This window comes from Labeo rohita, chromosome 18 (genome assembly GCF_022985175.1).
Source record: "Labeo rohita strain BAU-BD-2019 chromosome 18, IGBB_LRoh.1.0, whole genome shotgun sequence".
In the NCBI taxonomy this organism is placed as follows: Eukaryota; Metazoa; Chordata; class Actinopteri; order Cypriniformes; family Cyprinidae; genus Labeo; species Labeo rohita.
In genome coordinates this window covers 31,573,304-31,585,543 of record NC_066886.1, presented here as the reverse complement: position 1 = coordinate 31,585,543, position 12,240 = coordinate 31,573,304, and the positions used below count along the sequence as shown (strand labels likewise).

The window sequence follows — 12,240 nt, the reverse complement described above, 5'->3', positions numbered from 1 at the left end:
TGGGATTGTTTACAACTGCATTTGGGATCGTTTGAAGCCTCATTTAAACTGCATTTTGGAAGTTCAAACTCGGGGCACCATATCAGTCCATTATATGGAGAAAAATCCTGAAATGTTTTCCTCCAAAAAAAAAAAAAAAAAAATTCTGTATGACTGAAGAAAGAAAGACATGAACATCTTGGATTACAAAGGGGTGAGTACATTATCTGCAAATTGTTGTTCTGGAAGTGGACTTCTCCTTTAAAATAAAGTGAGACTGTTTATCTACCGTCATTTTTGCTTCTTAGTATGGTTGAATAGGATTAACAAAGGTCAGCAGCAAAGACATTGGTTAATAAAATGGGATTAAATACATAAAGGATATTTGTGTTAAGATATTTAATTATTGAAGGATTACATCATATTCTGAGTTTGCACTGTTTTTATTCATTTTGAGGAATACTAAATCTGTTTTTGTGCAAGTAAGATGAGTAAATGCATGTTCACATTTAATCTAGAACTACAGTAAGCATTATGTTTACACAGTGCAGACAATGACCCACTTATCTCAACAGGGAGACGGGAGAGCTGTAAGTCAATACATGGGAAAAAAAGTAATATTTTCTTATAAATTAAAAAAATGCATTACTTTACTACAAAGATTTGATTCGAATCATGATTTAAAAGACTGCTAGGCAAAGTAAACACTGCATCATCACAGAAATTAGGACACATCATTTTGTTGGGTTCTAGAGCAATGTGCAAAGACATAAAACAACATTCCAAACCCATTTCACTTCTGTAATGACATTTTTGAGTTAATCTAGACATTCAATCAGAAAAACATGTTCGGTGAAATTTTAGCCATCACAACTGATTATGAAACTCGTCTTAATGACAGACGGCTGGAGGAGAGGGGTGAAAAACAATGGGTTAAAAGAAAACCTCTTGTGTGCCAATTAATCATGAATTTGTATTTAGCAAAAAGGGGTTAATTTTGATTCTGAACTGAAGGTGTATACCTGGAAAACAATTAATTAGCATCCAATTAAACTAATATTTTACTAATTTCCAGTAGACAGCAAATATGGCCTATAAAATTGGAAGTGATCTGATGGTCTACACAATACTACACAATGAAAGGACTATAAGCCTCAATTTCACAATTTTAAACAACAGCAGCCGTTCATACCACTTTTGAGAAGTACTGAAACTGTACCATGGTGCAATGATAGTATTACCATGTCTCTCGATATATACAGTACTTTATACAGTATAGCCATTTTTATATTTGATGATACTCAAAGTCTATGGTAGTACTAAGGTACTTGTTTGGTAAGCAGGCAGACTTGTAATGGCTGAATAATCAGTGAAATATTACTATCTTCAGGTGTTTAATATGCATCAAATCATGCTAACAGTGCAAACCTCACAAGGAATCATTTAAATCATACATAACAGCAGTAACACATTGCTTTGATGTAAACCAAGACACTGAATTATTACCATATTCATGTCGATGGTATTTACTTGGTATTCTAAGATACTTTAAGTAATACATGGCATGGCAAACATGGTAATACCATTGGCACTTTTACATACTTTTTAGTTAGAGGTATGAAGGCACTCTTGTAATGGCTAAACATTCATAAAATATTACTATCTTCAGGCATTTAATATATCCATCAAAACACACTAACAGCAAAAACCTTTTTAAATATTTTAAACCATAAATAACAGATTTGAGCAGAATATAGTCCAAACAAGATTTGTCCAGCCTAAAAGCAAACACGATTCCAAACACACACACAAGCATTAGTCAGTCAGTAGCTTATTTTAGCCTTGTTGGTACCTAGTCCAAATACCAGGGCATTTCTGGTTGTTGTCTGAAGTTATATAGGATGACTTACCTTGGCTGCTCCAATCTGCTCTTTCCGGAATCTCTCCAAGGGTGTGATCAGAACATCATCAGCATTCTGTATCTGCAATCAAGCATAGACATACAGTATTTCATGAGAAAACAGTCTTGATTAAACTACACTTTTGTGAAGTTCACAGCTTGAATTAAAGTTAGAAGGCATGCCAAAGGCTGAGAATTTTAACAAGCTCACTACTATGAGCAAATTTGTGGTGCGAGTTTACATTTTTGCAGCAGGCTTGTGAGAACATTCTCACCAACGCTTCAGAAGAGCAGTAATGATTAGTGTGATAAAACTACATTCATCAGTATTCATTTAATAAGAACTCCAGAGCACACTGCTGCAGTTCACTCCACTAACTATTAAAATGAAGAAAATGAGCAATAATATGAACATTGTGAATTTGAGCGATAAAGAAATAAGAAAATGTCTTTTTTGTTTTAAATGGGTCATGAAACACCGGCATTGTCAGACTCTGACTCTCAAACTCTGAAATATGTCTCTATATCTCAGGGCATTATAATATGTGCTCTAAAAGCCCTTCACAACACACTGACACCGATAACAGGAAATTTCTTTCAGTTACAGCATCGGTCTGTGAGTGTGTGTTTGCACACACTGCTCCACAGATCCAGAGAATTTACAATGGTGTTGCTATGTAGTTGCTATGCTTTTCTGGTTATTTGCTAGGACTCTGCAAGGCAGTTGATAGGATGTTCTAGGTGGTTGCTAGCCCATTGATAGAGTGTTCAATGGGTGTTCACTCTGGCTTTCCAAGAATGTTGCAAGGTGACTGCAGTGCTGGTCCTCCCTATACGCAAAGTATGCAAGTTGCGTAGGGCCTCCGAACCACCAGGGGCCCCCCTTGCCCTCAAAGATGATTTAATGACTATGGCCGAGCGATTAATGCCGCATACCGACAATTCCAAATGCCGTTTTTTTCCTTTAAAGCGGCCTGCTGTCAGCCGTCCTACATAACATCCCAATCAGTCAAATCATATAACGTTACAGGACTGCTGTAATATACAGTCTCCTGCCAGGCATGCTCCATACTAAAAGTGTTAGAAGCTCATCAAGCCACGAAAGAGACGCTGTTCCCCAGGCAGCTTCTTGTGCGCGCGATCCAAGACGGTGCAAAAACCCAGACAAACGGGCTACTTTGTCCTTCGGGTGTGCGCTTAAACCATAGACTGTAAAAAAGACGGATGACGCGTCTCCGCTTCTTCCACTACAGAAAAGCGAAGCCAAAGAATTCTCAGTATGGCCGCTGTCATCTTGAGAAAATGACGTCATTTAAAGTCAGAGTCTGTGCAGTAGTGATTAATTTAGAGCCTGAGTCTACCAAATGAATCACCACTGCTCTAACTCAGGCTCCAAATGAATCACTACTGCACGAGTCTGTGCAGTAGTGATTCATTTGGAGCCTGAGTTAGAGCAGTTGTGATTCATTTGGAGCCAGAGTTAGAACTGTAGTGATTTATCTGGAGCCTGAGTCTGCACAGTAGTGATTCATTTGAAACTGAATCTGCATATTAGTGATTCATTTAGAGCCTGAATCTGCACAGTAGAAATTCATTTGGAGCCTGAGTCTACACAGTAGTGATTCATTTGGAACTTGAGTCTGCACAGTAGTGTCTCATTGGGAGCCTGAGTTAGAGCAGTGGTGATTCATTTGGACCCTGAGTCTGTGCAGCAGTGATTCAGTTATGTTTTAAGTTAAAATAAACAGATGGGAAAGTAATCACATGCTTGTCAGTATATTATATCATTGGATCTTAAAGGTCTTAACGCAGCCTAATAAATCTGCTGTTGTCTTTGTCATTCAATGTTAACCAAACAACAAAAGAAAACTATTGTCTATTTAATTAATATGGCAAAGACTATGCAGTGTTTTATTTACATTTAATTGCTCCAATCAATTTCTGTATAGTAGACTATTACTTTTAGTAGGCTAAATTATTTCATGTTTATCTTTTTTTCTTTTGTGTTTGTCCTACTGCATGCAGTTTTCTTCTTTTTATTGTATCATTGACTGGTGCAACTCATTGTTTGTTGACAGTGAAACTGCTCTGAACTAGATAACAAGTTGGGGATATTTTGGGGTTTTTATGATTGCACTGATAAAGCCCTCAGATAAAGTTTTGCTTAGGGTCCCCAGAAGTCTAGGGCCAGCAGTGGGTGGTTACTATGATGTTCTAGGTGCTAGGATGTTGAGAAGTGGTTGCTGATGTTTTCTGGGTGGTTACAAGGCATTGTTAGTGTGCTACTATGGTATGGTATTCCAGTTGGTTTCTAGGGCATTACTGGACGCATGCTAGGGTGTTCTGAGTGGTTGTTAAGGCATTTCTAGAATTTCCTAGGTGGTTGCTAGACAGACGGATACAGTACATAGACAGTGCTTGAATGCTTGAAGAATGCTAGAAGAATAAACATTTCTTGACACAATTTGCCCAGGTATCACAAAAGGCATCCTTTGCACATATGTCATAATCAGAGTATTTATGAAAGCCAAAAGAAGCTGATACTGAACAGAACCTAAATTGCTTTTATGTATTTTAAGATTTTTCATGTTGGGCCCAAGAATAACTCAGAGCAGCGTCCTAATTCACTAAAGGTCACCGGTGCCTCTGCACATGGTTGATGAATTATGTCTCACGGCAGTAGGCATGATTGGCTTCCTGTAGCGCTTTCTGTTGCACAGCTGAATCAGCCTACTTCAGAACATGCTGTTCATTCCTACAGGCATGTCATGGAGGGGGTGGAGAGTGTTGTCTATGATGTTGTCCAGCAGCTTGGACATCATTCTCCTCTTCTCTACAACCTCCAGATGCTTCCGTTCCTCTCCAATGAAAAAGCCTGCTTTCTTGATGAGCTTGTTCATCTCCAGCCTTACTCCCCGAGCCCCAGCTCACTACAGCACAGAACAAGGCAGGCACATCAACAGACTGAAAAAACACGTGCAGCTACACACACTGAAAAACCTGAGATTTCGTTGCTCTGGCCCTTTTTCAAAAGATGAAGAGTCTCAGTGTTGTTTGTCCACTCTGTATATTATATTATATTTTTGTAATCTAATTAATTACTCAGTGTGGTGCTCAAATAATTAAATTAATCACAAAATTAGTCACGCATCAAATTTTTAAAGCCATTATTGTGTTAAAAGAGGAAAGCATCAAATAAACTAGGGCTGCAACTAACGATTATTTTGATAATCGATTAGTTAGCCTATTTTAAAATCATTTTATTGACAGAAATCACACTATTTCACATTCTGCCCAATGTCCTTCAAACAAACATGCCAACTAAATGCTATGAAACCATACACTGCTTAACAATTTATTAGACCACCTGTCATAATAAAGAGAAAACACAAATATTTTAGGAATCTGTTTAAATCTAAAAATGTTAGTCATTTACTGGGCAAATGACAAACTGAAACAACTATTTATTCACAGATCAAAAATAGCCTTCAATCCATTCTTCTATGCACAGCTTGCATTCTTGCTGGCATTGTTTATGTACTTTTTGACAGTAATTGGGTAATTGAAGAAAAAAAACACTATAAAGCGCTTGACTATTTTTTCTGCCTTTCTTTCATAGATAACATCAATAATTATATTATAGCATTATAAATAGCCTACTACTCTTACTAAAGAGTTTACACATATTGGAGGACTAACCAATACAGAAAGCTAAAAAAAATTGGTAATCACCAGTACTGCTAGTTTGGAGCTCCAGTGGCACAAACCTTACATAATTTGGTAAAAACCTTACATAAATTTCTTTTAATACATTTGTTAAGCACTGTATATAGTGAACAGTTTAAATCTCTACATTAAAAATGAAAAGAATAATACAGGTAATAAAAATGAATAAAAACACAAAATTGACAATATGTTGTCCTGGTACAAACATTTATATAGTAACCACTAAGGGAAAAGTTATAGCGGTGGCCAGGAAATGTTCTGCATTTTAGTTTTAAAAGATGTGGTACAGTCATTATTTTTTATCACATCTTGAGTACTGCCCTATAGTATAGTCATGTGCATCTGAGAAACACCTAAAAAAAAACTTCAGATGGTTCAGAACAGAGCAGCCAGGCTAGTGATTCATTATCCATTTTGGGCCAATGTTAGTGACATGCACAAAAAGTTATTCTGGCTGCCGGTAAAGGTTAAATTACAAGTATGATTGTTGGTATATTTTCACAAGGTAATCAAGTATCATACTCCTTGTTTTTTCTTTGAAAAGCTTGTTTATGTGGGACTTAGACATGATTATAAAACACGTCAAGTGAGTAAGGCTCAACTTTTTTTTACTGAGTCCAAAAACAAATTTGATGAAAAAGACTGTATGTTATCGAGGCTCTGTTGCTTGGAATATGGTTTGAAAGAGTAACTGTACATATGTATTTCAAAGAAAATGTGAGGATATGTTTATAAATATGTAGATGTATATTTTAAGTGCTGCAACTAGCAACCACTTTGGGGATCCCAATAAACAATAAACAATATTCAGACACACTGTACACGCTGTTATCCCTTTACAGTTCCTACTCTCATAAAATACTTGCACTACATGTTGTCTTTTAAACCTACATTTATTGTTCAGCAACAGAAATTTCAGCACAACGAATGTTTTTGCGCTGAGTATTAATTGTCCCCATATCTATGTTCCATCGGTCTGACGCTCGCGCTCATTCAGTAAAAATTTTAACTTAACATAGACTGTCAGGATGGACTTTTGTGTAAAAATGGAAATGCTCGTTTGAATTTGCCACCATAAACTGCCCACAAACTGAATTTTTTTGCAGTGAGGATGCAAACACATCTGTCAACGTGCCTGACAAGGCAAGTGATTACGCTAACACATTAGCTTAAAGCTTAAAATAAATAATTCTCAAGTTTTGGGCAGCTTGGATTGCGCAGCATCTCATTCTGTTTCCTCCAATATTTTTAGATGCATTTTGTCCATACAAATGCGTTATTCAGTGCAATAATTTGACTCGACCGGCTGAAGTTGTACGTGCACGGCGGGCAGACCTGACTAATCGGATAATGAGATTCGTTCTCGATGATTTTCTTTATCAATAATAATCGATTTTTAGCAATTAGTTGTTGCAGCCCTAAAATAAACATTGCAAAAAGTAGCTTAAGAAAGAAATACTTTATTTGACTCAAAATAAATTTATTACACCTGAACTTTTAGGCTACAATGGCCATGATTTAAATTTTTTTTTTCCCAGTTGTGACATCTGAGTTGGTATTTAGAGAACTGTATTGCAGCTCAGAGGTGTAATGAATGTATTTACACTGTAATTTAAATTGCATAAAAAACACAGTGAGATTAATGGGTTTTAAATGTGTATTAAATGGTGTTGCTCGGAGATGCAACAGTTCTGCTGTGGCTTAATAGATAATATTTTCACTGGCAAAGTTGCAAAAAAAAAACAGACAATATTGTGTCTAAAATAAACGCAATATTAACTTCTTATTAATTAAACTGTTGTATAAAATCAATATCACATTTGCACTTGTGCTATTCAGGACAAAAACAGCAATCGTCGCTTGTGTGATATTGCTTAACTTTATCTTATATTGCTTAACTATATCCTGTATCTTATGTAAATGTGAGACATTTTGCCCCAATATCTTGAATTTTAGGGCCATATAACGTCAGTCTATAGGCTACATTGCACAGTGAGTTCTTATAAGACCCTATATAACCTGTATATAATATAATATAATATAATATAATATACACTGATCAAAATTATAAACGCAACACTTTTGTTTTTGCCCCCATTTTTCATGAGCTGAACTAAAAGATCTAAGACTTTTTCTATGTACACAAAATGCCTATTTCTCTCAAATATTGTTCACAAATCTGTCTAAATGTGTGTTAGTAAGCACTTCTCCTTTGCCGAGATAATCCATCCACCTCACAGGTGTGGCATATCAAGATGCTGATTAGACAGCATGATTATTGCACAGGTGTGCCTTAGGCTGGCCACAATAAAAGGCCACTCTAAAATGAGCAGCTTTACTGTATTGGGGGGGTCCGGGGGGGGAGGGGTCTGGTCTAAAAACCAGTCAGTATCTGGTGTGACCACCCTTTGCCTCACGCAGTGCAGCACACTCCTTGCTCCACTCCTCTTCCTCGATCCACAACGTTGACATCAGCAAACCGCTCACCCACACAACTCCATACATGCTGTCTGCCATCTGCCCTGTACAGTGAAAACCGGGATTCATCCGTGAAGAGAACACCTCTCCAAAGTGCCAGACGGCACCGAATGTGAGCATTTGCCCACTCAAGTCGGTTACGATGATGAACTGCAGTCAGGTCGAGACCCCGACGAGGATGACGAGCATGCAGATGAGCTTGCCTGAGGTTTCTGACAGTTTGTGCAGAAATTCTTTGGTTATGCAAACCGATTGTTGCACCAGCTGTCCAGGTGGCTGATCTCAGACGATCTTGGAGGTGAAGATGCTGGATGTGGAGGTCCTGGGCTGGTGTGGTTACATGTGGTTTGCGGTTGTGAGGCCGATTCAGAAAAGGAAATCAGAATATATAAACTGCATCAGAGCTGCAAATATACCATGTATTTACAGTCTTTTTAATGCCAAATACCTTCAATCCTTCAAGTAAATTTTTAGCAGCACACTGCAACTGCCTTGAAGATGAACAGGAATGCTAATGGATATTTCTCTCTCCAGGTATTAGAAACCTCCCTGCCCAAAACATGCAAATATATCAGCTCAGGATGCACATCTGCGTATGTGGAGCAGACCTGCCGTGGCGGTGTGACATGACACTCGGTTTGATTAACAGAGTTATTCTGCGCTGTGAGGGTGCGTGATAAAGCTATAACACAGCACATAATACCTGCTCTAATTTTAGAGAGACCTTTCTCCTCCACCATCTCTGGAGAGCGTCTCTCTCCACCCATAAATCAAAAAGAATTGTTTTCATTGTCTCTGAAACCCCCTGAAACACACGGTCACCCTCACCTTTGCCTGACAAAGGCACACAAACCTCATCTACATCCGAGCGCTCTGCGATTAGCCGCAAACCCAAAACCCTGCACCGTTTCTATCAGTTTCTCATTTCATTCCTTTGTTTTATTTCAATTTAGTAAGCACTGCTTCATTGGTATTCAAAAACATCCCCCCCGAGCCTTGAATGGAGAATTCTGAAAGCGCAACTTTATCAAAGGAATTACTGGTTAGATTAATATTCCGACACGAGGGAAGAACTGCGACACGAGCATCATCCCTACGGCTAGTGGAGACGATAAATGCTAAACGCGGCTAACTGGAAAGTAACTCAATAAATACTCAAATTTCCAGCTCATTCCTTGATTATTATTTTATGACCAATGAATAAAGCATGTGTATTCGAAACTCTGATGAATCCGTGAGGCACAAATAGGTCTACAGTATGTGTGTGTGTGTCTTCCCAGGACGATGCTCAGATCAGAAAGGGATCTGATCTATATGATTTAAATGCATGAGTTGAATCGACACCTTGGCTGCACTTTATTACCTGTTTGGAGTGGAACGTCCTCACGGCTGATTTCATACCGTCTTAACTTCCCTGGCTGCAGAGCAAAACATCCTGCGATGCAGTGCTCAGACACTGTGACTAATCTGAATCTGAATGACTTGATATCAACAGTGAAGGTTTTCATTGCATTTTTTTCCTCTGTAGTTGTGGAGGCAGTTCTCAGGACACTTGACCTTTGGAATTCATTTCGGGATGAGCTACCGTAATCATCCTTATCTGGAATGGCCTGCCTTGACGGGGCCTTTGAAGACAGACTCACCTGTAGGGATCATCTCCATGTCACTGGAGACATACCAGGGACATCAAAAAAGGGGCTTAAGTCCAAAAAGTAATTGCTTTATCATGCGGCAAGTTTATGTAAAACACACACGCAAAAAGCTGGAGAGTATTGATTTTACATTCCACTCCCTAGAACAGTTTAACGCCCCAAGAGACATCATGCCCTAAGGCCCAAATACAATGCTAAAAGAAAAGAATGTACGAATGTGAAAAGCAAAAAAAACAACAACAAAAAAAACAAAACAAAAAGAGAAGAAAAAGAAAGAAAGAAAAAGTGCAAAGGAAAACGGTGCTGTCAACTCAATCTATGAATAGAAATAGGTACTTTATGCCATTTTACATTTTATTTATTTATTTATTATGTTTATTTAAAACATTATATATATATATATATATACACACTACTGTTCAAAAGTTTGGGGTCAGTAAGACTTGTAATAGTCTTTAAAGAAGTCTCTTATGCTCATCAAGGCTGCATTTATTTGATTAAAAATATAGAAAAAAAAAAAACCAGTAAAATTGCAAAATGTTTTTACAATATAAAATAATGTTTTTTATTTTAACATACTTTAAAATATAATTTATTCCTGTGATGAAAAGCTGAATTTTTATCAGCCGGTACTCCAGTCTTAAGTGTCACATGATCCTTCAGAAATCATTCTAATATGCTGATTTATTATTAGAATGATCAATGTTGGATAATATCAACAGTTGTGCTGCCAAATATTTTTTGGAACCTGTGATTTTTTTTTTTTTTTTTTTTCAGGATTCTTTCATGAATAACAAGTTTAAAAAGTACAGTGTTTATTCAAAATATAAATATTTTATAACAATGTAAATTATTTATTATTAACTTTTAATAAACTTTTAATTATTAACTTAATACATCCTTGGTGAATAAAAGTATTAATTTCTTAAAAAAAAAAAAAAAAAGAAACAATAATGTACTGACCCCAAACTTTTGAACGGTAGTGTATATATATATAGGTCATCGGATGCCCATTTTCCACAAGTTGATATGATTCTTTAGGGTCTTAATGAAAAGTCTATAATATACTTTGGTTAGAAATTCTCAATGGTAGTGTAAAACAACACCCTTTTTACCTTGCCAAAATCATCTCTGCAAAAATTACCCCATTCTGGTCGAGGCTGCTTTAAATGCAAATGAGCTCTGCTCGCCCCGCCCCTCTCTTCTCTCTGTGGAGTGACGAGCCTGTTTACATTAGCCGCGTTTAGCTGATAAACTTGCTAACTAGCACATTATTAGGAAAGGCGATCGCAAAGATTCATAAAAAAAAACCCTTATACTCACTTCTGCTGTAAGTGAAGCTGGATCACGAATGATTTGCGCGAACATAGACGGATATATGTATATTGGGAGGCGCATTCCCTTTATAAACAAACGTAATCCACTGCATCTTCAGCTGTTCAGATGTTGGGAGTAAATGATGACCACTATGTTCATTATTACATCCAGCAACACAACACCTCAATCACTTAATCAGAGATATTCTTGTCTAACTTACATCCCTGCTCTGGCATCAAAACAAGGAGGTTGGACTGTTACAACTGATCTGAGGTAAGACGCTCATGTCAATCAACTATTGTGGGAGCGGCCTCTGTGGGTGTGACGTCACACCGACAGGCATCTGAGAATGGCTCGATTTGAAAAAGGGCATATTATTTTTACAGATTAATTAAAAACCACTGCATGGATTTTTACCATTATAGGGTAGATTTGTACATACACTGCCAACACACATTAATGTTCAAACAACATGTAAAAGTGAACCTAGCATCTAATGACCCCTTTAACACAAAAGTAATCATTCTGTATTTTAAATGCACTGAAAAATATATGAAATTGTTAGTGATCAAAACTTTTACTTAATCATATGATAACAAACTCACCAACCCTTTCAAGTTACTCATAGAAACTTTTCATAAGATATCAAAGCAAATGCCTGCAAGGAACAAAAGCACCTGGTTCATCCCAGGCATCCGAGAACAGTCGGCGGTGATCTGTATACGACTCTAATTGGTGTCAGTGAGGTTGACTGCAAAAATTCGCTTTGAGCTGAAAACCGAATGTCTGCTGAATTCATTTGGATGGAGTTCAACAGATCTTGCAGTATATGCATGCTGCCGATAAACCTAAAGAGAGGGGGAAATCCATTACCCGTAAGGTGTCTCACCAGTAAGGTACATCTAATTTCTATGATGAACTTGTATCGACTTTTGATGACAGCATTTTCTCAATTAAGATATCAATTACCTTGTGCTTACGCTAAGCGCACTCTCAGCGAGACGCAAATCTCACCGACCCGTTCTACCACCTCAGGTGCTGCTTCAGTCTAACACCTGCTTCCTGAACAAACCTCCCATCCTTCACACGCTGAACACTCGTCTACAGACAGAGTAGATCAGCATATATGAGATGTTTTCCTGCTCATGATGGCAAGGCTGCCTAATTCACAAGATGCACTCAAACTTC

The 12,240-nt window shown here is 37.5% G+C and overlaps 1 protein-coding gene across 10 annotated transcripts in view; it reads right to left on the bottom strand.

Moving 5' to 3' along the window:
• LOC127180894 (rho GTPase-activating protein 42) overlaps positions 1-12,240 on the bottom strand; it is a 126,566-nt gene that overhangs the window by 57,043 nt on the left and 57,283 nt on the right. For all 10 annotated transcript variants that reach the window (XM_051135269.1, XM_051135275.1, XM_051135271.1 and 7 more), the window contains exon 4: positions 1,890-1,961. In XM_051135269.1, the coding sequence (XP_050991226.1) occupies positions 1,890-1,961 (72 nt within the window). The remainder of the gene's footprint in view (positions 1-1,889; positions 1,962-12,240) is intronic.